The sequence below is a fragment of the Lotus japonicus genome, chromosome 5, assembly GCF_012489685.1.
Source record: "Lotus japonicus ecotype B-129 chromosome 5, LjGifu_v1.2".
NCBI lineage: Eukaryota > Viridiplantae > Streptophyta > Magnoliopsida > Fabales > Fabaceae > Lotus > Lotus japonicus.
Genome location: NC_080045.1, coordinates 54030120 through 54057198, shown reverse-complemented (window position 1 = coordinate 54057198; position 27079 = coordinate 54030120). Strand labels below are relative to the sequence as shown.

General features: G+C 34.3%; 3 protein-coding genes, 1 non-coding gene and 1 pseudogene across 5 annotated transcripts; 3 read left to right on the top strand and 2 right to left on the bottom strand.

Moving 5' to 3' along the window:
• The window catches only part of LOC130719796 (WAT1-related protein At1g09380-like), a 93682-nt pseudogene that overhangs the window by 45339 nt on the left and 21264 nt on the right, over window positions 1–27079 (bottom strand).
• Window positions 8483–8556, top strand: TRNAI-UAU (transfer RNA isoleucine (anticodon UAU)). Its single transcript has one exon. It is a non-coding gene; the product is annotated as a tRNA-Ile (tRNA).
• LOC130720067 (shaggy-related protein kinase alpha) lies at window positions 11562–15634 on the top strand. Its single transcript, XM_057570652.1, has 13 exons — window positions 11562–11713; window positions 12276–12445; window positions 12546–12641; window positions 13208–13267; window positions 13373–13645; window positions 13732–13806; window positions 13975–14031; window positions 14124–14264; window positions 14344–14394; window positions 14637–14732; window positions 14845–14928; window positions 15119–15221; window positions 15325–15634. Exons 2-13 carry the CDS (start codon window positions 12326–12328, stop codon window positions 15405–15407), a joined length of 1239 nt encoding a protein of 412 aa, XP_057426635.1. The 5' UTR covers window positions 11562–11713; window positions 12276–12325; the 3' UTR covers window positions 15408–15634.
• Window positions 18948–19942, top strand: LOC130720074 (zinc finger CCCH domain-containing protein 3). The gene is made up of 3 exons (XM_057570672.1): window positions 18948–19288; window positions 19368–19455; window positions 19539–19942. The coding sequence occupies exons 1-3, from the start codon at window positions 19079–19081 to the stop codon at window positions 19652–19654; spliced, it is 414 nt and encodes a 137-aa protein (XP_057426655.1). The 5' UTR covers window positions 18948–19078; the 3' UTR covers window positions 19655–19942.
• On the bottom strand, window positions 22250–25545 carry LOC130720072 (uncharacterized). Of its 2 annotated transcripts, none has more exons than XM_057570670.1 (5): window positions 25393–25545; window positions 24623–24949; window positions 23972–24076; window positions 23841–23888; window positions 22250–22754 (listed from the first exon to the last, which is right to left on the bottom strand). In XM_057570670.1, exons 2-5 carry the CDS (start codon window positions 24899–24901, stop codon window positions 22515–22517), a joined length of 672 nt encoding a protein of 223 aa, XP_057426653.1. In that variant the 5' UTR covers window positions 24902–24949; window positions 25393–25545; the 3' UTR covers window positions 22250–22514. The 2 variants fall into 2 exon arrangements, with proteins under 2 accessions (XP_057426653.1, XP_057426654.1); XM_057570671.1 differs by having other exon boundaries at window positions 25225–25404.

Sequence of the window (27079 nt, the reverse complement as noted above, 5' to 3'; positions counted from 1 at the left end):
CAAAAGTGGATCCAAATAAATGGTATGAGTTGGTATTCTATAACTATGGGAATTTGCTTTTAGATTCCATACAGCCTATTGCACAAACCAAGGGCTTTGATTGAGCGAGTTTGGAAATGTATTTAAAATAGTGTAAAGTTTATTTAATTTAACTAATTTATAAGATTGTTTTATCAAAATAAATGTGTTTGATAAGTCAATTTAACTTTGATAGTTCAGGGTTCGAACCTCAAGAGGTGTGTGTATGAAAAAAGATTTGTTGGAGAGACATACTCACTTAATATGATATTTGAGTCTTGATGTGATTAATCTCATGATTGTCAATTTTAGGAATAACTTTGAGAAACCAAAGTTTTTGTTCACCATTTTCTGAAAATATTTCAAGTAGCGTTTGAGCTTATTTATTATTTTTATCTTTATTTTCAGTCCTACTCTTCTAACTAAAATCTTACATATACAGATATACTATTCCCTTTTAATTATTTAATAAATTATTATTATTAAAAAAGTAAACATTTCATTATTTTTTAAGAAATATAAATTTGAGCTCAACTGTTACACTTTTACTACAATCAATTAATTTAAATACCTTTTAGGTATAAATTAATTTTTTTAACTTTCAACAAATTTATCCCTTTCAAAAGAAAAAACTAATTTATCAGTTTTCAACTAAGTTATTTGCAAATTTTATTTGAAAGAGTTAACTTTGCAAAGAGACGTATTAGCATTTTTTAATTGAGAAATTATTCTGGACCACTTATTATGAATTGAAGATTAATATGTTGAGGAAATGGGGGGTAAAGGGGCGGCGGCAAAAAGAAAATGGTTTTGCTTTAAATCGGATGATATCAGGCGGTAATGAGGTGGATGTTGTTAAAGTTTATATCAAGATTAATATAGTGCTCTCATTAACCATTACAAATAATGTTTTTTTTTTACATCAAAAAATACCATTACAAATAATATGATATTTAACTTTTTTTTTTGAGAGATTAATTCTGAAAGACATAACTACACATAGATGAAACTCGAAAAAGAAACTCCCGAATAATCATAGACCAAGAAAGGAGAGCATCTATGGGGAGAAACTTCGAACACATGATATAACTCAGGGCAAACTCTTGAGCCATATTGCAAAGCAATTATTTAATACATGCTTGGATCAACTTTCTTTTTTCTTAAAATCTATTTTGATTATCAAAAAAATTATTTTGATTTCAAAATTAATTATATAAAGATTTTCATACATGATTATAGACTTAATTAAGTGCAACCAAAAAGTCTATTTCAGTGATTGGCTATTTATTTTTTACAGAAAGTATGTGCTCTGTACTAGCTAGCCATATGCAAGCCTTGTTTAATTTACAAAAATTGGACAACATGGTGGGACAACCCATGTGGAATAAGCTTATTCTGCCTTCTTCCCATTCAAACTTTCAACTCAAAAAATTAAAAAGCACTGTATGACTCTATCACAGGGGAAAGCAACTTAGAGGGAGAAATACAAAGTGGTTGCACAGTCACCATTGATAAGGCTGATGCAATGTATATGTGAAAAGCGTCCCTTCTAAATCTCTAAGCCACAAAAAGTGGAAAAATACCAGTGTGAAATATGTTATGGGCCTTTAGGCATTTATTTATTATTAGATTAGGAGAATAAAGATTCATTTAATTTAAGAGCGATTAAATTTGTTATAATTGAACCACTAAGGAAGGTTGATACAAATACGTACACTCTATATAAAGAGTTGTCTGATATTACATGATAAGGGAATTATGTGAGGTCGGGCTTTGTTGTATATCTATAAACGTCACGACAGCAAACACATCATGCATTGCAAATGCATAAAGGGTGTTAGTGCATGTTCGGGTGAGTATCTTTGAAAGTTAGGTAATCAGCCTTAAATTGTCTAAAGTATTTTTGGGTATTCCGAGGTTGGATAATTTTCCAAAATCAATTAAGATGGTGTGTGAGATAATCAGTGTAATGAATCTCGGTTCGGACCGGACAGTCTGACGAAAAACCAATCACTTGACTGGTCCAAGTCTCTAGTTAGATCATGTTTTTTGTTAGTTGTTAGTAATGTTCGTAAATTAGTCTTCTTCAGGGTTCGAACCATGGACTCTCATCTTTTACCCTCCCAAACTCTTATATCTCCTAACTCTTACCACTTGAGCTAACATTTGGGGACCTCTAGTTAGATCATGTATGCTAGTTTTTGGAACCAATGTCGATCGACCAATTTTATGATTGTTGGCACTAAATTATTGATCATCTTGTAACGGCTAGAAAGTGTTTGTGCTGATAAAAGAGTGAGCCAACGTGAATAAAAAGGAGTTAATTGTAGCCGAATGGAGCAGGTTAGCCATTAGGAAGAAAGCTTTGCACTCGAAAGGGATTTTGAAACAAGAAGCCAAGCTTATATTGAGAGAAGATAATATTTCAAAAATATTTACCCAGGTTCTAAGGTTTGACAAATTGGAAATCGAATAAAAGACCATTCCTTAATAATAAAAATAATTGTTACAGCGCAGGACCGACCGACATTTAAAGATGACCAGATCTTCAAGCTGACTACGAAAGAGGCATGAATCACTTCAGATGAGGGAGAAGTAGAACCATATTTTTGGGAATTGGTGGATGTTACTCCTCCTTCCGTGTGTTTTTTAGTGAAGGAGTTAATTATTCTTTTTTTTTGTCGAAAGTTAATTATTCTTTGTTTTAGTTTAGATGGTTATCAACCAAATCTTAGTCACAACTATCTTATGCGCAAAAAAGAAAACACTTCTTATTAACATTTGATCCTGTTTGGAAGAGTTTATTTGAGTTAACCTTATGTCATAAATGCTTATGCAAGTGTTTGAGAAACTTATGTAAATAATCTAGGACTACCTATAAGTTGTTTCGGGCTTATTTTTATAAGGTTTTTAAAATAACTTATTAAAAAGGTTTAGGTAACATATTTTCAATTTATTTCAATAAATTTCTTAAAATAGCTTATAAACAAATGTGTATGTGATAAACGCTTATGGTCATAACCGTTTAATTAAGTTATTTTCTCAAATGCATCCTTCCCAAACATATATTAAAAATATTATTTAACTATAATTGGTTCAACCATAGTTTGACCATTAAACTTTGAATCAGCGACTCTATCAGTTCAATGACCGGTCTGGTTTTCAAAACATTTGGAAATGATCAGTCTCGATTCATGAACCACTAACACCTCCATTTTTCTCTTTATATCCTTATATTCTTTTATCACATCACATCATATATCACATATATCACTTACATTTCTCCTCTTCCTATCTCACTCACTCTAGATGTCTACACATGATAACTCAGGGTTTATTCTATGTTTTTCGAGTCCTTCTTGTTTTTCCTTTTAAGTTTGGAGTCATTTATTGAGTTTTAACTCAAGATTGAGTCACTTTTAGTGCATCTATGCATCTGTAATATTAGTTTAGGTGTTTTTAGTTGATTTATTTGATCTTTTTATTAGTTTTATTTAGAATTAATTAATTTGGTCAGTTTAGGGCTGAAATCTAAAGAACTCATGAATTTTGATTTCATGTTGGGAGTTTCATTTGATGAGTTGATTGGAAGAAAGCTGAATGATTGTGATTGAATGCATGTTTTCATGAGTTACATTGTTGTTTTGATGGAGATTCTTTGCAGGTTGGATATGATCTTGATTGCTAATGATGATGGTTGAAGGTCAAGTAAAGATCCATATTGATAGGAGAAAAGAGAGTTACAATTTGGAAGGGGAATCAGATGAACCACGTATGTGCGTAATGGATGACACGCACATGCATGGCAGAACTGTTGAATAAGCACCACCAGACCTGAAAGTCACGCATGTGCGCCGCATAGGCCACGCACATGCGTGGCAGCACTGACCTCCAAATCTGATGGTCACGCATACATGTGCGCCACTAGGCCACGCACATGCGCGACAACACTGACCTGATAGCTGAAAACTTAAGTTTTGCCCACGCATGTGCGTAGATAAGGCCACGCACATGCGTGGATAGTCGCTAAAAACTTTATAAATAGAGATTTTGTCATTTCTATAGGTATCTTGTAATTCCTTAAACAAAACTTAGAAGTTTAGGTTATTGGAGCTTGTGGGAGGCTTCCTAGTACTCTTATTTTAGATTTTGTTCTTTTAATTTGCATTATGTCTTTTCTTGTCATGCTTTGCTAATTTATCTTGTACCTTGTGGATCCTAGATTAAGTTATGTTATGAACTTCTTAGTCTTTATACGGACATAGTTTCATTTCTATGAATTGTTTCTCTGTTTCAATACTCTCTTGTGTGCATGTAAGTGTTTGACTTTCTTCTTGCACAACGGTAGTTGTAAGGATTAAGGACCTATGATTAGATAGATTTGTTTACTACCACTTAGATATAAGAGTGAGAACTTATTGTGTTGGCCTGAATATAGAACAATAATTCTTCAATTCTATTGACTAGTTACTAAGGTATTATGCTTAGCAAATTGAGATTGAATGATTTGCTTGATTAAGGTATTAAAAAGTGAAGGTAAAAGCTATATCACCGTAGAAATGTTTCTAAGAGCTCATATAGGAATTATATTGTGATTAACATAACTGAATTAGGTGAAACTTGACTTAGGGTACTGTTTTCTCATAAGTTCTACAAGATTAATTCTTGTTTATGCTTTTATTACAATTACTTTCATCACAGCAAACTCTAAACTATATCTCTTTTTCTTTTCCATTCTGAACATTAATCTCCAAGAGAAATTCAACAAACAACTATCAATGTGATTCGACAATCTTTTATATTACTTTGATCGATTCATATACTTGCGAAATTGTTATCAACACACCATTTGGGTGCATGTATACCTAACATTTTTTACATATAATTTTTTTATAACTAGCTGTCTTAAGACCAAGATGTATACTCTCTTATATCTTGATCTATCATCATCGCATTGACGCATTGATACTTGGAGAGTTTTTTTTATTAAAAAAATTGTCAAAATTTCACGACATTGTACGTTGATCCCTAAAACCCAACCCATTCTCACATTTTATGACGAAAAAAAGACAACATGCTCCCAAGGAAGCTAGGAAAATATGTGTTTTAGTTGGAGCAGCGACTTGGCTAGCAAAACATGCTTTTTTTTTAAACACTTAATTACCTAGATCTTGCAACACATCCATGACAAAGACCGTTTATTTTTTGCGACATTAGACGCAAAGCAAGTAGTACTGTAGTAGTGTTGCTTGGTTAATGCAATGATAAATCCAATTTTTCATTATCAAAGGGGCTAAAAGCCCAAGAAATGATAGATCCATATTGGCCCCATTTGCTTTCTTTTAATTTGGTAGTTTGATACAAAACAAAATCATGGTGAAATCTAGCATGCAATATTTTGGATAAAATGTAAATTAGGCATTATTGTATCTTCAGTCTTCTTCTCAAAGATAATCATAATATATAGAAATAAAATTTGGCTTACATCATGATATGATAGACTTAACACACAGGAGCCAACTATAAAAACATAAGACACGATATAACACCCTGCATATCCAAGAAATTAAACGAAAACAAACCTAAACAGTACTCAAACACCTTGACAAACAAATTAAAAGATACAGATTAATTAAGCTTAAACAAAAGCTCTACCGTACTTAATTAGTAACTAGCATACTTCTTAAGCTTCTACTATATCATTGCAATCTCAACCTGCAGGGTGGTCTCTTTCTCTCTAAGCATGCGGTGGTGGTATCCCAAAACCAGGGATAGTGGGCAGTGCAGGGGTAGGGGTACATCCACCAGGGAAAGTGCAAAAGCCTGATGGGCCAAACCCCACACCAGTGAAGCCCGGGCTTGGAAATAGCCCACTAATGCCACCCCCTCCTAGGAAGTTCTGTGGCTGATCCACCACCTTCTCCTCTTTCTTCAGTGGCCTTCCAGCTCCTTCCACATCTGAACCAAGGACCAGCACCATGATGGCTACCATCAGCAACACCTTGGAAACTCTCTTCATAATTCTCCTATCTCTCGCTAGCTAGCTCACTTTTAGATGGTAGTGCTATAGTAGGAGACATTCCCTCCCCTTTTATAGGACCAATTATCTATCTTATGGCCTTTGCTTTCATAATGCTAGATGTGGTCCTACTCCCATATGTGATTAAATATTTTAAGTAATTAACTAGCCTGATAAAAATTTGAAAGCTTATTATAGGAGTTCTTGTTGAGTCAACAACTTGTACAGTACAAGTCACAGGTTAGGGCAGGCCACGCCAACCAATACATTAATTAATGGTCTTATTCATGAAAATTTCTAATGGTTAATTATCTATAAATCATCATAGTAAAATTACACTTAGTAGAGAGCTGACTCATTAAATATCTAGTTTAAGATTCGATCTTTAGATAATTTGATGATTATCAGTAGTGATTTTTTATTGGAAAACAAAAAATATGGGTAAAATCACCATAATTTAGATAGTTTGATAATATTGTGACACAAGTCTTAGAAAATATCAACTCATAACACGCGTTTAAATATTAATTGATCAGTTAAGTCTAGAATGGAAAAGATGTAGATGTGAATGTATAAATAATTTATATTTTTTGAACATGGCATATCCACAATTCTAATAGAGATGAAAGGGACAAATAAGTGAGATATATATATACACCATTTCTTGCTGGTAAAGTGCAGTAGCGCACAGCGTACATACATAAGTAACTTTTATGGTCATTTACCATTGCCGTTGGGGAATTAAAGAATGGGCCAATCAACCTAATGAAACGAACGAGGATCCTTGAAATGTATCTTACAATGGTGACAGAATGAATTAATTACATTTCCAAGTTCAAGTGTTTAAGTGTTGCCAGCTTGTGTATCTACCCAACTGATTGTTAGATAGCTTTTACCATAATAAGGGTTGCCGAAAGCAGCAGCAGTAATGGCTATAGCAATGTCACAGTGAATGAATCACATCCTGTTGGTTAATGTAGTTTCAAAAACATTGGTTCGTGTGACATTGAATCAGATCAAGTATTTTTCACAATTTAATATATATTGTCTTGGATTAGATCGATGATCGTTTGAACGATCGAGAATGAAACAATAGCGATTCGTGTGTAATTGTTTCACTTGCTTAGTTAAGAACTTTTAATGGTTGATATTGTTAGAATTAATCATCATCAGTGTTCACCGAAGTTTTTTGAATAATCGGTTCATGAGATAATATCAATTAAAGATTTATAGAAATAAGCTAGGTTAGGTTAGTACATTTTTTAATAAGTCTAGCCTACTTGAAAAATTAAAGGTCTGAGTCTGACTGCTTGTTATTTGTTATAAACTTTTTTCGACCTGATTCTCATCTATTGAAAGTCTGGTATGTTGAATGTCTGGTCTGTTGAATGTGTGGTATGATCTCTAATAGCAAATTTAAAGGTCTCGTTTAATTATATTATATGACATTCAAGTAGACCAACAAATTTATTTGTAAATATGTCAACGAATTTATAGCTAACGAGCTAAAATATATTAATATCATTAATTAATTATATCATGTAGGTGAAAGTAGGTCATCAATTTTTATCTATAGAGGTTTATATGGTTAAATAATTATATAATCAACCATGATTAAATATATAAATAAGTCAATTTAGAAATTCAATGTAAATAAAAATAAAAATAAAAAATTTAGATTTTATTTATATAAATATGGTCGTGTGTTAGGCTTATAAAGGTTTTTGAGTGATGTAAACCTCTAATGCATTTAACTAAACATGCTTTTCAAAAAGCTTTGGCCTATTTATTAATTTAGTTTGGCCTGAACCTAATGTAAGCTAGACAGACTTAGGCCCCTATCAGCACTCTAACCTACTTTCATCCCTATCGCTAGTATCAAAGTATCTATATATTATCAAAGTTCTTTTTTTCTTGGTTACATGTGAAAAGAAAGGTAAAAACAAACCACTAGACTAAGCAAAGTGATCACACTCAGGAGGAAGTCTCCAATTCTGAAGAGGAAATGAGATGTGAGTCTTACATTGTTCATGTTTCAAGCTTAATAAGCAACTTGCATGAGAGAGTATATTAGAAATATAATCATTTATGTTACCTAATAACTTAAACTTTTGGGATAATTGATTCATGTGATATTGCCTTTAATTAAAGTGTTATAAACTATAATATTATCCTTAATAACATTGTGTGAAAGTTTAACATTTGTGCTTGATCAAATATCAAATCCTTTGATAGAATATTTTATCAATTACTAAAACTTTTATAACTCAGTTTTTATAAAATAAATCATCCCTTAATATAACTCAATTCATAATATTTATAAAGTATTTAGCTTTTTTTCAAATTTTATCCTTCCAATTTTTGGTAGATTACACAGTCTTTAAGCAAATGACATGTTTAAATTTTAATAGATTATAAAAACAATAAGCGATCTGATATCAACAAGGTCCCGTAGCTCAGTTGGTTAGAGCGTTGGTCTTATGAGCCGAAGGTCGCGGGTTCGAGCCCCGCCGGGACCATGTTTTGCCAATTTCGAACCATTTTTGTCAAAGCTTATTACGCAAATCCAGTTTCTTTTTGTCAGACACAAACCCAATTCTGTAATCCATTTTTTGGACAATAAAACGGCCCAGTTAGCTTCTGGGCTAAAAATACCTCCCTGTGTTTGAACAGAAAAACGTGACCCAACCCTTGGCAAGAAGTATAAGCTGAAAAAATGGTAGAATCATGAAATGATAAACTATGTTGTGATCAAAAAAATACTTGAAGGAGTTCTTTCTCAGCTTCCACAGCTTATAATTAGAGGGAGATTGTAGGGTGAATCATTTTTGTAATTGGTCTATTGTTTTTAACCAATAATAATATAATGACTTTTATAATTAATGATCCTGATTCTATATATAGTAATAGTGGATCACCGGTGGATCAGTTAAAAATCGATCCATCTTATAACTTTCATGAAATTAAAAGTGCAACCATTATAAGATGGATTGTTATTTTCATCGCCCTTTTTTTTTTATCTTGCTTGATTGAGGTTAATACACAAAAAAGTGAAAATTTAAATGTAATGATGAATGTAATATGGTTTTTTTTAGTTGAAGTATTTTTTTGTCACACCTCATCATATATTGACCGATTTAGATACGTCTTTTACTATGGGGATAGATTCGACAACATCGTGCCAATTAAACCAATCTATGGTCATGACTATCTCCACCCTTGTCCAGCCAACGACACCCGCGTTATGCCGATAACCAATCATCAAATCAAGAGTGTATATGTCAGCCCACCACATCACATTACGTGTCTATGACACAACAACCAAGATAATAGCGCGAAGAACAGTAACATATTAGGCACTCATGACAACATTGAACCCCACAAACTCAACATCTACAAAAGGCATGACATTGAAAATTTAATATTCACATATGCTTCATATCTTATATACCTTTTTTCACCCCTTGTTATAACTTGAGTATCATAATGTCATTGTATAGAATCCTCTCGGGTGTTGAAGACGATGTACCACGACAGTTTCACGTCAATTGAAGCTCGAACCACCAAAAAGCTCGAGTTCCTCATCAATCAACACTCACTTTAGTGATTTGGTCGGATTTATCTGAACAATTTGCACATTATGTGGGAACGGTGTATTTACTCCTATCCATGGAGACAACTTCTCGAAACAACATCCACTAAGACAACCACAGTTTTGTTAGCAACAACGACAATTTCACAACCAGTCCGAAGGACTACTAGGAAGATGAAAGCGACATCGAAAGGCTTCATCCACCCTTGTATGGCTAATGCCTCTCAAATTTGTAGATGTGGAAGCTAAAAGTCCATTAATTGAAAATAACTTTAAAATAAAGAAGCGTTTAAAACACCCTGAATAAATAATGAGTAAACAATTATAATTAACTTTAGATGACTCGATAATATTTTGACAGAGTTGTGACCTGAAGTTTTTCAAATACGTATTAAATTATTACTAAGACCAAAAGAGTGATTTTACTTTATGTATTTATTTAAAGTGATTTAAAAATGCATAAAATAATTAGGAAAACTTGCTCTTGATTGTAGACAGATTGACCTTTACTCAACATTCAACAATTTAAAATAATTGATTGTTTTTTAACTACTAATTTACATGGCCCATAAGTGGTCACCATTCAGCCATGTGGCAATTGCACCGCCCCAATTATTTTGAAAACTCGGGCCTAGCACCATTGGCCTATTATTTCACGTTCATTCATTCATTCATTTTCCTTTCTAAAAACTTGACATGATATTGGTATTTTTTATTTCTGCTTTCGATAATGCATCAATAATTTGTAATCCGTTCAAATAATTCTATCATAATTTTAGAAAGGCGCACCTGAAAGATAAAAGAGTAACGTTATATTCTCTTAATCTCTTATATAAATGAAGAAGTTATTGTATTTTATTTACCCCTTAAAATCTTACCACATATTAAGTAAAGAAAGAATTAAATGTTTTTACATATTACTAAATGAAGAAGAATTAAATGAAAAGTTAATGTACTTTCTTAGTACATTAGATATTTAGAAAACATTTAATTCTTTTTTACTTCGTATATATAAGATGATTTTGTAGGAAAATATATAATTACTACCCATTTTATATGGAGAATTGAGGGTGACAAAATGTATTTGGCTGCTTTTTTATGGTTGAGTTGAGTATTTCCAACCCATGGATTCACTCTTAGCCTATTTATCCGACCCACTTAATTGATAGCTACACATTAAAAAGTGATGAATTTAACTTTCATTTTTTAAAATTAAAAATACCAATAAAATTTAGCATAATTAGTAGATATATAACTAAGTTCTTTAAACATATAATTCAGGGTTTGATCCACACATGTTGTATATGAAAAATGATTTATTAACAGATAACCACCTATTTAATACTCCGTTTAATGTGATCTTACGGTGATAAGTGTTAAAGCAGTGTGCTCAAATTCTACCATTCCTAACAAGAGGTGATGTTACCCCAATCCACCAATTGCCATACGTATTTCCATCTCTTTCCTATACAGTTGTCATACCAAAAATAGGGTATATGTTGCAGTTGAAGTATCTTCATCCATGATTTTCATATGTCATAACTCTAAATAAAAATATAACTTTATGATAAAAAAATGAGTTCCCAATTCTCATCCATGAAAATAGGCGCCAAAAACATGAGCCATTCTATTCACAGTTGTTAACCATTCATTCATTCATTCAATGCAGTGAGAGTGAGTTTCGAACTTTGAAGTTTGAATGGTCAAAAGTTAAGAGACCCAAGCAAGCTTCACTCATGTTCACACTCATTTATTTTTTATTTACCCCACAATTAAAAAAAATAAAAATAACCAATGGTTGTTGATTTAAATAAGGTGTCGGGTTCGAGTCATGTAGATAAAAAAAATCATGTTGGGAGAGTTAGCTCTACTATGATGTAGATGTTCACGGCTCGAATAAGATTGTCTCCGAAAGAGAACACATGTCTTACACCGAAAAAAAATAAAATAAAAATAAAGAAAGTTTTCTTCTTTGACTGTAACCAGCGCATTATAGCACAAACCACACAAACAAAAAGCACTTCACAAAACCAAACAAGCCATTACACAACACAACACAACGGAACAACACATGGGTATGTATGGTATGGATCTAACTCTTTCATCTGCGCCGTTTTTCTCTTCCAACTTGCTTCTCTTCATTTTTCTTACTCAACTGTAGATTGATTTCACCTTTCCCTTTCTTCTTTTTCATGCTTTTCACATCACTGTTCATTTTTTCTTCTTCCTGAGTTTGATTCTTCATCTTCTCGAGATGCAATTGCAACCCATGTTTTTTTTTTGTTTCTCGTATGTTTCTACCTCGTCCTGTTCCTTAATTATGTTCTCTAAATTTGGATCGAGTTGTTTCTTGTTCGATTTCATGGATCTTCGGTTAAAAAAATTGATTTTTAATTTGATTTTTGATGATTTGTGGTGTTTTCATGGAGATGATTGATGGATCTTTGATATTCCTTCAAAAAATTTACTTTTTGCAAAATGGGTATTTAATTATTTATTTATTTGCATTTGTGAATTGCTTTAATTAATGTTTGCTGTATGTGAATGGTGTAATGTTCCTATTTGGGTTCTGTTTCCATGTTTTTTTTTGTTTCTGATTAAGGCTACAGATAAAGAAAGTTACATTTTTTTTTTTCATTCTGGCAGGTAGATGAGTGGTTTTTGAGAAGCTAAAAGAGAAAGGGAGTTAGTGGGAGATGGCTTCGGTTGGTGTGGCACCAACTTCAGGTGTGAGAGAAGCCAGTGGTTGCCATGGAGCAGCAGGTGTTGATAGATTGCCAGAGGAGATGAACGATATGAAAATTAGGGATGATAGAGTATGTCACATAGTTTCAGACTTATTCTATTTTGTGTTTGTGTGTGGTTGATTTTTAATTTCAGGCCCAGTTGCTTACAGCTTTGCTTCTCTTGTTGTAGGAAATGGAAGCCACAGTTGTTGATGGTAACGATGTAACGGAGACTGGACATATCATTGTCACTACCATTGGGGGCAGAAATGGTCAGCCGAAGCAGGTATACCTTCTCCCTTTATTTTTCTATTGTCAAGGATGTCATGTGAAATAATTCAACTCTTGCTTACTCACTTGCTGTGCTTACCTCATGCTTCTTTAACAGTTGATGCTTATTATTTTATTTGTTTGTGAGTGTTGTTGATATTTTGATTGAAAATAATTGTATATGTAAGTTTAACAAAAGAACCCTCAAGATTTGGGTATCATGACAATACTTTTTTTACAGCGACTAACATGTAACTATTGCGGTGTTCAACATGTTTGTGTTGTGTCTATTGATTGGCAACCAACTATCCTTAGTATGTGTCTTGATACCAGCTGAGTGCATTGTGAACAAAATTTCATCCCAATCAATAAGAAGAGTTCTGTTCTCTTTTTTGTCTTTCTTAGAGCGCACGCTAATGGCTATTGTTGCCAATGAATATCTAGACATAGCTAGCAGTTACTAATTGGTGAAGATGTAAAGAATGTCTACATATTTACTGGCAGTATCTATTTGAATTCTTCTGTCAATATTTTGAAATATTATTGCTTTAGAATAATTTTATCTCCTTTTTAATATTTCAGACTATAAGCTATATGGCAGAGCGTATTGTCGGGCATGGATCGTTTGGAGTTGTCTTCCAGGTATCAACAATGTGTATCCAGTCAATTGGATGGGATGCGTTACTCTTGCGTTTTCATTATGGTGGCTTGTGATGCCTTTAGCTCTAAAATTGTGCATGATTGTAGGCTAAATGCTTGGAAACTGGTGAAACTGTCGCTATCAAGAAGGTTCTTCAGGACAAGAGGTACAAGAACCGGGAGCTGCAGACAATGCGCCTTCTTGACCACCCGAATGTCGTTGCTTTGAAGCATTGTTTCTTTTCAACTACTGAAAAGGATGAACTATACCTTAATTTGGTACTTGAGTATGTTCCTGAAACAGTTCATCGTGTGATCAAACATTACAACAAGTTGAATCAAAGGTTACCACTGATTTATGTGAAGCTCTACACATACCAGGTATACAGTTTTACCCTTCCTGTATTCAACTTTCACCTTGTTGCGGTAGTAATAAATTTTATTTCTTTTGTTAATGTGTATTGCAGATCTTTAGAGCATTATCTTATATTCATCGATGTATCGGAGTCTGCCATCGGGACATCAAGCCTCAAAATCTATTGGTATGACCTTTATCTTATTTTGCATTTATCCTCTCATTGATAACTTTCCCTCTTTTAGTTCAATTCTCATGCTTTAAAGTCATGGTTGTATTTAGAGTGGCTAAAAGATAGGAAATGGCACTAATTCAAACTCTGTTGAATTTTCTAACTGAATACTTCTCTTTGCAGGTCAATCCACACACTCACCAAGTTAAGTTATGTGACTTTGGAAGTGCTAAAGTCTTGGTATGTATCCTTCAATAATTTCTCTTCAACCTTATGTTGCCCCAGGTTAAATAGTAATTTTATTTTTCCCTAATTGGTCTTACTTTTGACAGGTAAAAGGAGAACCAAATATATCATACATATGTTCTAGATATTATAGAGCACCTGAGCTTATATTTGGAGCAACTGAGTATACTACAGCTATTGATGTTTGGTCTGTTGGTTGTGTTTTAGCTGAACTGCTGCTTGGACAGGTTGGTAGCTGTTAATATGAGCTTCTTTAATTTGTGATTTAGCAGTATATTTCTTTTGAAATGTGTTTGCTTTTTCCAGCCTTTGTTTCCTGGTGAGAGTGGAGTTGATCAGCTTGTTGAGATTATCAAGGTAATCTTTATGATACTTATTTGCATTGGAGGTTTTTTGATATTGACATACTTGAATATTCTGGTAACTTGTAACAACATTATGTAATGCATATTGAGTTGTTGATCTTGTCATTTGATTTAGCATTTTAAGTTGAATTGGATTTGAGGACTTGATCAGTTGGATTGGTGGCCTTGCTTTTTCTTGAAAGAGCGCAAGTATCTTTAAAATGTAAATGACCCATTTGTGGCTTGTTTTGATAGGTTCTGGGCACTCCTACAAGGGAAGAGATTAAATGCATGAATCCTAATTATACAGAATTTAAATTCCCACAGATTAAAGCACATCCATGGCACAAGGTAGTATTAATAAATCTAATAGCATGTGATGCTTTATTCTCATGCTCATCATACTAATGTGTTAAAAAATCCTCATTCTAAATTATGTTTATGTTTGATTTTCTTCCTCTAGATCTTCCATAAGCGCATGCCTCCAGAAGCTGTTGATTTGGTATCAAGACTACTACAATACTCCCCTAACCTGCGGTGCACAGCTGTGAGTACATGACTTCTTGCTAACCTTTTGTATCCACCTTAAAAACTAAAAATAGTGCTTCCCCTCAGTGGCGTAATGATTCTGCAAGTTTGTATTTGGCAGTGTTGTGGCTTCTAATCTTGTTATTCAATGGCTGTTTCTCATCTTCTGAGGATATATATCATGTGTGTCTTTGCTTTACTTGATGCAGTTAGATGCCTTGACCCATCCTTTCTTTGATGAGCTTCGTGAACCAAGCACTCGCTTGCCAACCGGCCGTTTTCTTCCACCATTATTTAACTTCAAATCTCATGGTATGTTAATTTTGGAATAGGGAATTATGATTCTGGTCCTCTTTTGCTTTTCGTTAGTAGTTATGGCTAAATCTGTGTGTTGTTATTGGTGCCTGTGTACCAGAACTGAAAGGAGTCCCAGCTGAGATTTTGGTGAAATTGGTTCCGGAGCATGCGAGGAAGCAATGCCCATTTCTTGGCTTGTAATATGTTGTGATGAAATGTAACAGAACTGGAAGTGTTGTTTCCATATATGAACGTGGCGACACGTTCATTCTATTTAATGATATGATATTGTTAGTAGTTTTGTTGTATTCGGTTTCCCTGTCTAAGCAGATTTAGCGATACATGCTACCCAATATTTACCCAACCCTCTATGGGTATTGTATCACAGCAGATTGTAACAAGCAATAGAAGACAAATGTTTGCAATTATCTAATTGTTGAATCTGTGTATTTGTATTTGTTGAGACAATGATGGGTTGTTGGCTTAACTTAGTCATGCTTAGCATGTTAGTAGGAAGTTGTGGTATCCTTGTTTGTATTCTCCTGTCTGTAATCTCTGTCATCAACATAGGACCAAGTCTCAGTGATGTCTTGAATAGTTCTCTATTTAGAAACATTAAACTCAGTAAATGAAAGTGATTGTTTAGTTTAATCTAACAATCAGGATGATCTAGTCAAGCATTATAGAGAGATACGTTGGATGAAGCATGGTTTTTGTATTAATATTAGCTTTAAACTATATGTTTGTGTTTGATATTCATGGAGAGTCCATTTAGATTCCCTCTCACTTTACTTAAACATAACATGTGAAAAGAGCTTGCAATCTCACTCTGTTTACTCAGATTCAAACTCACTTGAATCTTGAAAGAGTGGTTGATATATATTCCCTGATTACTTTTTGGACTTTTGCAGTCCCCTTTAGTCACCAAAGCTGAAAATGTTAGCCAGACACTGATTATGCATTGACATTGTACAGCCAAGTTGCTTTTACTTCCACCTTTACTTTTTCTTTACGGCAAGAATATTTTCATCATTTGAGACTAGTAAGTAGTAACTTTCCGAGTAATTTCACAGGGGGGGCTTTTTATATTGGGGTATTATTATTTATTAAAGTATTGGCTATAGGTTAAGAGCATAATTCCTAAGCTACTTTGAGTCTAGGGTCAATTTAGTTGTTTGTGGTTGGATTCTTGGCATATGGGGGCACACTTCAAATTGACTATTTCGCATCTAATTATTATTATAAATTACATGCAATGATACTAAAAGAGGACTACCTGCATATTTGGATGGAAATCAAAGAGCAATAATTAAAGTTTATTTTGGTGCATTTTTTGGTAGATAAACTCTAATAAATTTTAATTTGTCTGTATCCAAACAAGCTTTACATACTACTTGTGTGGATTTATTAGTTAATTTGATTTGAGTCAGTATTTGTATGCTTAAAATTAGAGTAAAGTACACTCACCTCCATCAAAGTTGGTTAGAATTACACTCCACCCCATTCTTATCTAAAATCTACACCCCACCCCATTTTATATAGAAGCAAATTTAGTGACGAAAAATACTCTTCATTAATAATTAGTTATTATTTAAATTGTTAATCAATAATTTCAAAAAATATTTTCAATATAATCCAATAAATTTAAAAAAGAAAACATCACAGTCCTCCTCATTCTCTCAATCGCGTTCTTACTCCGTAAATTCACAATGAAAATTCTGCAATAGCACACCTGACCGGTTTACAAACCATATCTCGAACATAATGAAACATGCTTGTGTTTTCATATTTGGTAATAATTGAATTTTAATCAAAATAATCTCTTTATACCTCTAATTTTCAAAATTGAATTGTAGACCTAAAAAGCAACACAAAGGGGTGAAGAAAATAGAGAAACAAAATTAAGAAATATAAAGTGGATCAGAAGTTATTAGAACCCAACGATGCGGTGAAGCACCGTTTTTAACAAAATCCAACAACATCTTAAACCAACAGAGCGTTAGCTCACAACTTAAAGGGTGAAGTTCACAAGAATTAGTTGAACAAGTGGCTTTGGGGATTGCGATTCACGTTTTGGGGTTCAGGTCGCAACAAAACTTTGAGGCATGGTGGTGTCATGGAGTTTCACATTCTAGGACGGTGACCGCCGTGTTAAAGGGAGCAAAGGTTTGGTGGTGATCGTTTGTGGTGAGAAATATGATTTGGAGATAGATGGGACGTTGACTTAACAGACAGGGTCGATGGTTTTTTTAAAATTTAATTCAGTAAAATTATTTTTATAAATTAATGTATGATAGTGTATATGCATTAAATTTATTTAAATTTGAACTAATTAGTAATTATTTTTTATTAGTGACGAATTTGTTTTTTCGTCACTAAATTTTGCCTTTATAAAAAATGGGGTGGGGTGTAGATTTTAAAAAAGAATGGGGTGGAGTGTCATTCTTGCAAACTTTGAAGGGGATGAGTGTATTTTACTCTTAAAATTAATATAAAAGCATTAGATGTGATAAGATTAAAAATGGACACCTAACCCTAGAAATCAAGTTAAATTATAAGCTATTAGGCAGAAATTATCTAGAAATTTCGAGATTCAAGTCTCTATGATGTTCAAGCACATCCACTACACAAATTACTACATATAATTAAACAAGAAATTTCAACCACAAATTATTTTTTCTAATAATGTATCTCATTATTAGTATTTAGATTAGAACATTGTACGATGTAAAATTTAGTACAAGCAATCTAATATACATTTAGTTTTTTTTACATAATTAGAAGTAGTACCAAAAAAAAAGAAGAAGTATTAATAATTTTTTTATGAAATTTAAAATTATCATTTAACTTGCCTTTTGGGCCAATCCGAGCCTGTTTTTTTTGGTCCGATCTTTCTTAAACTCGCACTTTATCAGGTTTCTTCGAGTTACGATACATGTTTAGGTTTAAAAATTGGTCTTACAAATATTTATGGCCGAGTGGGGGTCAAACATAACTCGTCCCAACCTTCGCATGGACACTCTTAGCGGAGGATACGAGTTTAGGGGTCTTCGCGGTTTGGTTTGGATTGGTTTTAGGTGAAAACATGAATAAATCCAATCAAAGATCATTGATTCAGTTGTTCTTATTTGGATCAGTTCGGTGAATTAGTTTCACAACTTTTTTTAAGACAACTTCAAATATATAGCAATAAACAGGTATAAACAACACATATGTGGCTGCAATTACATATGATTCCATACTTAACAATGTAGAAAAATTGCACATTGCCACCGTACAACTTTCGAACGATGATGTGGGTAGATCGAATTATGACCTACCAATTACTCAGAAACAACGATGATGTGGAAGCGTGGTGGTGTAACGACAACTGCGATATGGAGTTCTGTGTGGTGGTGGAACCGCAACCACAATATGGAGGTGTGCTTGGTGGTGAAATCTGTCAGTGGAGGTGTGGTGGTGGACTGTAGAATCGCGATGAAAAGAGATTATGATCTATGTTATGTGGAGAGCGAGACTAAGGAACACGATTATGATTTTCATAAGTATTTATACTTGTCATATTTTTAAATTTCTTTAATAAATACATATATCATCGGTTCTTTGATTTTTAACTTTTTAAACCGTGAATCAAACTAACTTTTGTTGATTTCAATGGGTTTTGGACCAAATATCAAAAAAAACCATTCTAATATAATTGGTTGGTTTGGTTTGGTTTGGTTTGGTTCGGTTCGGTTCGTCGGATACAAAGTGCAAACTCACGTTTGCAGCGAGTAAACTCTAGATCCAAACACGGTGGCTCTCGCCGCAAGGGTTTGAAGAGAACGGCGCGGCGCGGCGCGGCGGTTCTGCGACTGAGAGGGAGGGAGAAAATGCCGCAAAGGAAGTTCTACTGCGATTACTGCGACAAGCTATTCCAAGACACGCCAGGCGATCGGAAACGCCACGCTCGAGGCATTCAACACCAACAAGCCAAAGCTCGCTGGTACGATTCCATCAAACAACAAGAATTTCAACAACAACAACAGCGTCTTCTACCACCACACCATCAACAACCCCTTTGCTTTCACTTCGTCAACACGGTATCATGCATCTTTTCCTTCAAAATTGCAAGTTATCATAACAACCATGAGTGTTAATTGTTGAATTTTATGTGTTTAGGGTTTTTGCCGTTACGGCGATTCGTGCAATTACATTCATCCCAATGCCAATAATATGCAGCAGCAGCCTGCAATAATAAGCACACAAGGTCAATTTCATCAGTGTTTACTGTTTTTTGCATTGTTTGATTATGGTGAATTCAATTCATGTGGTATATGGTATATGATGCAGGGAATGTGGTGAGAGATAGCATGGGAATGGGAGTTTCGTGGGGGAATTTGCCGCCGTCGCTGCAGCCTCCGCCTGAGGGAGGATATCCCCCTCTTCCCTTTGTGGATTGGGGGTAAAGAGAAGAATCATAGCAGAGGCAAAGAAGGGTTAGGAGTTAACAGTTAGTAACTACTTTCTGTTGTGAGTGGTTATTGTTTTCTTTCTGGTTTCTGTTAAGCTAGTTTTAGTCTTGCTTTCTTGCACTAGAATCATGTACTGTAGTATATATAGAATAGTCATGTATAGAAATCAGTTGAGTTGAGTAATAAGAATTTTCTTATGGAGACTCACATGGAGTTTTCTCCTAGTTTCATGGATTGTTATCTTGTAGCTTCCACCATTGTTAATAGATTGTACTTTAGCCCCACTTGTCTACCAAAATCTCTCTATACAGGCTTGACAATCTCAGTTTGTGTTGTGTAATATTTGAAAAGGAGACTTGTTTTCATGAACAGGTAAAGTAATAGCACCCTGTTAATGATGCAAGGGGATAATGTGGTAACATACTTATATGACTCACTTGCTCAGGAACACTAGATTGGAAGAAACCTAGCTTTACATTGATTAAGTATTTGATGTTTTTCTCTTGTACTAAAGAATTCTTTTTGGTTCTTCCAACAAAATTAATGTAATATTTTGCTAAAGAAAACCAGAGGGCTACCTCCTCAATTAAATGAAATTAAGCTCGCATGGTGAAGTTCTATAAATTAGTTTGATATTTTCTTTCCCTTTTAACATTCTCCATGTTTGTGAATCAAGAGTTTGCAAAGTGATAAGATGATACAGTATCACTCAATTATTTTCTATCAAACCACAACCTCAACTGACAAATTATAATCCTGATTCTAATGCAGTAATGAGCTCGATGTGTCCTCTTAGTTATTAATCGTTAAACTGCTAATCTTCTGTCTAATGAAGGTTATCGATCTGTCAAAGCTCAAGATAATAATTGTTTGGTGAGTTTGCTCTGGCTGATAAAAGCCCAAAAATCTAACTAACCCAAACTTTTGTCTAACACAAGTATCATCCTGGTTGAGGCATGAACATCCACATTCTCGTAGGGCTATTCTCATAAGAGGTCTCATACACAAGACTCGAATACAAATCATTGTTTAAGAAAGTCAAATACGTACAACTCGAACCAACAAACAATTGATTGATAATCCTAATTAACCAACAAACAATTGATTGATAATCCTAATTGAGATAAGATAAACGACTAAGGGCCAAATGTTGTCAGCAGCAGCAGCCTAAAATGGAGATCTCTGTCGAAGATATGGCTGTTGATAGTTTGGTCCACAAATGGCAAAAGGCGTGCTACATGCTTCAGTAACAGTGTTGGAAGAGGACATGATAGGAAGTTAAGTGGCCTACATTAAGCGGGATAGTCTTTTTTTTTTGAGTTTGATACAATTGAATGGTATTGAATGAATAAGATATTTGGGATTTTGGGGTGAAGATAAGTTCTAACTGACATAGAAGTAGGGCGAGCAGTTGTATATGATAGCCTATTTGGTTTCATATGGTGAAATATTTTGTACTTACTTCTAATTAAAAGCCACAAGTTATAGCAAATTGTGAAACCAAACATGTTAAAAGTTTTTAGAAGCCATCGATGAAAATTAAAGATGCTGGTGAAGTGGTACATTTTTAAACTCTTCTTGATCATAGAAGAATGGAGTAAACAAGAATGTGATATTAGACCACTTTATCAGAGTGTACTATATCGGCAAGTGGCGGAGAAGTACTTCATGGTGACACTATTGGAGGATGCTAGGTGGCGTTGGTATTAGAGGGTACTAGGTGATGGTGGAATGGTGGTGGTAGGTTACATAGTGGCAATGGTGGTCGAGGCGATGGAGGATATAAGGTGGCGGTAATGGAGGTTGTCTAGTGGCCACAACGAGTACTACATGGCAGAGGTGAACCGTAAACGAGATGTGACACCTAATTAAACTAACAGAGTTTATGATTATTTATAACTTACTTTTCAGCTTATTTAAATAAATTTCTCAAATTAATTTATGAATAAACGCTTATTATCATAAAACTTGATTAAGTTGTTTACCTACCCTTAATCATAAATAATTTCATGCATAATAGCCGGGATTTCTTTCTACATTTTGGATCTGAGATTTTATTTCATCTACTACTCTTGTTGTTGGGGGGAGGGTGGGTGGGGTGGAATTGGTTAACCCATAAATTTTCCCTTTACTATTTTACATAAGCTCTAAATGTCATTGCAAACCTACCCAAGAACTTCCCAAATGGCGAGAAAGTGACATGAACGATAAACCTAAACTATGAATGTTATGATAAGACCTTTGAAAAGCTTTTAACATATTTGGTTCCGCGGTTAGAAATTCCTGTAATCACTTTTGGAGAGAAGTTACAAAATATAGCTTCTGAAGTTATTATGCACATTATTGTATTCCACCATCAATTCAAACAGGTAATTCATCAATCTATTAAGAGCCCGTTGCACACCTCATTTTCATCTTTCCGAGGCAGGTTAACAACCGAAACTCATGTCTCTTGTCGAGTTTTCTGAACTGCAGTTTATGCCACTCGTAACCGAGAAACAAATGAAATCTAAGCATCTAACGGGAGGAACCTTTGTGACATGCTTATTGGATACAATAAGCAAGTTGCAGAAATAACAAGGGCAGTACTAAGGAAAAGAAAAATGAACATTATTCACACTGTAACATTGAAGATGTCAATTTGTGTCAACATTTTGCTGAAGCCTTTAATCAGGATCATTTGCCAGCCCAAGCAAATGCTCATGGCTCAGCCACACATGCCATTTTCAATCAACCGTTTCCATTTCATGACAATATCTTATTATCACAATAATTTATAACATTTCATTAAAGGAACACTCATCCACTTTCATATGCATTGCAACACCAGAACAATTACAGGAGCCGGATGTTACTAACATATTGAAGGAAGTAGATCTAACAAGGAAGCAGCAAATTGCATTTGGACTTCTTCATCTATTGTGAAGAAGAGCGGCACGTGCACAAAGAGAGATTTGATCCCGTTCTGCTCTGCAAATCGAAGAGAATGATAGTAAACATAATTGCACACAAACCTGCCGGCATCGTCAGATGTCATCACATTATAACCCTTCTTTGCCAAGGCCTTGGTAATCTCCTCCACAGGAAGGGTAGTCTGCATAATCAAATGACAGATGAAACAGGGAAGAGTTGTTATACAGCAATCCAGGTTGTCAAACTCGAGATTTACGTAAGCCTGTAAACTTGTAAACTGGACTCGTAAACTCATAAGAGTTTATCTCATCCAAAAAGAATATTTAAAAAACACAATAATGATTAAAAACACAATTAAAGTAAAAATACGCTTAAATAGACAAATCATACAATGGAAGTTATATAACAAGTTAAAATCTAGCTATATTTTAGGTCTCCGATTATCAATTCATAATTTTAAACCAAGAAGACTTCATATAACAAAAAGATTCGGAGTCAAGGGATTCGTACACAATTTTAGTATTATTGCAGCAACTGGTTCTTGTGCACAATAGACAAATAAATATTAGAGGAAAAGAGGAAGAGGACGTGGATGAGAGGGGTTTGCAAAGAATAAAGTAATACTGCAAAGATTGTATCATGAAATGGCATCATTTTTGCAAAAAGAAAATTTTCTCCCTTTCTTGCTGAACTGTTGAACTCGGTAGTGAATTTGCGAGTTTATCCGAGTTTATCAGAAAACGAGTTTACATACGATGTAACTTCACTTTGTAACCTAGGATCGTAAACTCATATAGGCAATTAACTCGTGAGTTTTCTTAGAAGGTTTCATGTTGTATATATGTGCACCAATAACTTTGTGCCTACATATGCCTCCATCAAGAGGCACATACTGATAACAAAAAATTCCTTCATAACTCATTAGTTTTAAGTTTTGACAAATGAAGAGCATAAAGTTTAGTGCATGGGTCCAAAAGACAATTGAAAAACCTGCTAAATGATACTTAGAATAGTATGTTGCCCCTTTAAATTCTTGCAAGGAGGATACAAAATAAATACTATTCTATATGAAAAGCAAATTTCAACATCACTACACAGGAGCGTGTTTGAATTGGCAGTGGACACACAATCCAAAGCAAGGTAACCCCACAAGCTACACTTTGTAGTTTCTCCCCTGAAATGATTATGGGGATCCTAACCGCAGAATCAAGATCAAGAATACAATTTAAGGAAAGTAAGTGTGAGAAGAATCAGTGATCCAATTTACCTCCCGTGTTCGCGAAATAGCACCATCTGAAGGGACAATGGGGACTTTCTGCAACATACAAATTTTTGAAATTTCACTAAAGGAACAATAGAGTAAGCATATTTAGAATGCATCCACTATTCTAATCTGACCTGAGGCTTCCATCCCATTTCATCAGGGCAACGGAAGGTGGCCTCGTTGACAGCTTGACGCTCTATAGCAAACTTTGTTGCACCACTGTTAACCCCAAAATGCAGCTGAAAAAAACATGATCAGAACTCAGAAGTAGCCAGAACTGAAGATTCATGAATGTAGAAACAAAAATATAATCAAATGCTGCTTATTTTAATCAGCTGGTTACCTCTTCACCATTCTCCCTAAGGGTTCTTATCCCAATTACACGATCTTAATATTGTTCACCATTATATGTTATCCGTTTTAGTTCAGCCATAGCGTTACGGTTTAGGTACTAAGAAAGAAAGTTCCTAAGAGGTTTCAATGTAGTTCTAGACTAACCCTTTTAAAGAAATTTCAGTTCAGTTCAGACTACCTTAAAAGATTAAGGCAGTTTTAGTTACACAATAGCTTTCAAGGGGACTATTTTGAAGTTATCTTTGGTTTTTGATTAGTTGTGACTAGTATATATGATTCTATGAATGAGAATTTGATCTGATTCCCTTAAATAATAAAATTCATGGAGAGGCGTAAACTTGATCTGATTCCATGAATGAGAACTCAAGGAATCATTAAAAAAGAGCATGAACTCCGATCCAGCCGACACATCAAGTATATGAGAAACTCACCCAGATAACTCTGTTAGAACTTGAAGATTCAGATTCCTTGGCAGCAGTAATGGCAGATTGCAATGTCTGGTACAAGGGAACAAGTGCTCCCTGACCAGCAGTCTCAAGAATGGTGCAGCTCCCAATTACTAAACCTTTAGGCAAACCCTTCTTGTTCATATACTCCGTCAAATTGCGGACGATCGCCTCCGTCGGATTCTCCGAAACTCCATGGAATTTCTTGAAACCTGTTACATGAACTGTTGTTACAGCAGCTGCTGCAGGACCTTCAGACCCCATCTGCCGATGACGGTCTGAATTATTTTAGAGTCTCTCTAAATACAATACCTGCATCAAATTATGAGCCAATTTGAGTAAACAGGGCACAAAAATGATAAATTGAACCGTTTTCCTATATACAAAAGAAATTACATCAAGATATAATTTTGCAAGCAAATCTAAGGTTTCGATAACAATTGAAGAGAACCCATTTTCAAGAGTGACAAAAAGGAAGATAATTTGATTTTTCCACACGTTTCAGAGAGAGAGAGAGAATTCGTGGTGTACGAGGAGACAGAACAGAAGTACAGAACACATGGGTTTAAGGTTGAATTATAGTATACCCAGAAACAAAAAGCAACCTTAAACCAAAACATGATCGATCACAATGAAATGATCATGAACTCATGAAATACCCAGGAATATTACATCGAATCAAAAAACATGATAATTAAGATTAAGCATGTGTTTGTTTGGAGAATTGAGAGAGAGAGAGAGTTTCCTTTCCTTACCGGGAATAATACAATCAATCTTGAAGCTTCAATCAAAGAGATAACGCATCCTCCAGTCTTTATCTACTCAAAGTTGATTAACTGGTGAAGATTCCGATTAGATTTAGACAAAAGAAAAGAGGAAGAGAACGCAACAATATTATATATAAATATAAATATAAATAATTAATAGAAGAAGAAATACCAAAAATAATAGAGGAGAGAGTTACGTCATACGTGCGACTGTGCAGCAAGTCACTTTCAAAAAACAATGCAATGGTTGTTGGTGGGCTACGAGCTCCTTTCCTAACAAGTCAATCATCCGCATTATTACCCTCTCGAGGAATCCAAGTTACATTCACCCTCCAACTCCGGGCAACAGTTCCAAAATTTGCCGCAACACTAGAGCCTTCGCATGAAGTTTCACATCCTCCACGTGCTCAAGAACATCAATAAGGTCCTTGCAATCTGTTTCACATATGATTTGACAGTGATCTCAATTCCTTGCAAGGTCGAGGCCATCCGCTCTCGCCCCTGCCATGAACGGTGACCCACCAAACTCAAAGCTTAAGAAGCGCACCAACCACTGACCTCAAAGAACGTCACCCCCCCCTCCCATCACTTAATTACTCATTAACTTCCTTAAAAAAATATTTAAGAAAATTTAGATGCAGTTTTGTGATTTTTACTGTTGTTCAATTATAACACTATAATATGACATGTGTAGAAAAGAGAAAATTGAGTGAAGCAATCACATTGATAAAATATCAAAAAAGTAGTGACTAACAAATCTAATAGCTTCATGTATATCCTTATGTGAAGAGTCACAATATTTTAAACCATACTCTTTTATGAGGTAGTTTAAATGGTTTATACCCGTTGATATTTTATTCAATTATAGACTACACTGTTCTAGTATATAGGTTACCATGAGATTTATGATATCCATTGATCATAAGATGGATATTCTAGAAACATAAAGATAATACTCTTTCATCTGAAGGAGGTTTCTATTCAACATTCAATAAAAAGTTTCTCTTTAAAAAGAAAAGATAATACTCAACTAATGTTTATAAATGTTTATAAATCAATGAAAGAACATAGAAACAAAGCTATTTAACAATGTTTGGCATGTTCTTGTTATGCCTATCAACATGTGAAAATGAATTAGCCACACTACAAAAAATCTCGCTATTACTAATGCCAAAACATCATTGGTAACAGTCAAAAGTTGTCGGTAATGACATATTTTCGACGGGTTATCAATAACCATTTGTTAGCATTAATACTCTTCGTGGGTAACTGTTAGTGATAGTTTTGTAGAAAGTCATCGGTAAGTTACCATAGGTATTGGCCGTCAGTTATAATGATAATTATAATTTTAATCATTTTGACCTGAACAAGAGTCACTCTTTCTGTCGTGGATCGACGGATGAAAATGTCGCATTGGTGGAAATAACTTAATTTCAACCCTTCTAATCCATTATGTCATTCGACTCCATTCATATAAGTTCCATATATTCATTGGCCATTAGCAATGGTTTTGTAGAAATTAAAGTCATCCATAAATTACCGACGGTATTAGCCGTTGGTAAATGCGAGAGATACCGATGATCATAACTGTCACTTACTACAATTTATAATTTTAATTATTTTAACCTAGATAAGAGCCACTCTTACTATCGTGGATGAAAATATCACATAGACG

Coding starts and splice junctions, on each gene's coding strand:
- LOC130720067 (XM_057570652.1), top strand. CDS start 12,326: ATGGCTTCGGTTGGTGTGGCACCAACTTCAGGTGTGAGAGAAGCCAGT. Junction 13,646..13,731: donor TGAAGCTCTACACATACCAG/GTATACAGTTTT, acceptor TGTGTATTGCAG/ATCTTTAGAGCATTATCTTA. Junction 15,222..15,324: donor ATTTAACTTCAAATCTCATG/GTATGTTAATTT, acceptor CCTGTGTACCAG/AACTGAAAGGAGTCCCAGCT.
- LOC130720074 (XM_057570672.1), top strand. CDS start 19,079: ATGCCGCAAAGGAAGTTCTACTGCGATTACTGCGACAAGCTATTCCAA. Junction 19,289..19,367: donor GCTTTCACTTCGTCAACACG/GTATCATGCATC, acceptor TTATGTGTTTAG/GGTTTTTGCCGTTACGGCGA. Junction 19,456..19,538: donor TGCAATAATAAGCACACAAG/GTCAATTTCATC, acceptor TATATGATGCAG/GGAATGTGGTGAGAGATAGC.
- LOC130720072 (XM_057570670.1), bottom strand. CDS start 24,901: ATGGGGTCTGAAGGTCCTGCAGCAGCTGCTGTAACAACAGTTCATGTA. Junction 24,077..24,622: donor GTTCTAACAGAGTTATCTGG/GTGAGTTTCTCA, acceptor TGTTTTTTTCAG/CTGCATTTTGGGGTTAACAG. Junction 23,889..23,971: donor AAATGGGATGGAAGCCTCAG/GTCAGATTAGAA, acceptor TGTATGTTGCAG/AAAGTCCCCATTGTCCCTTC.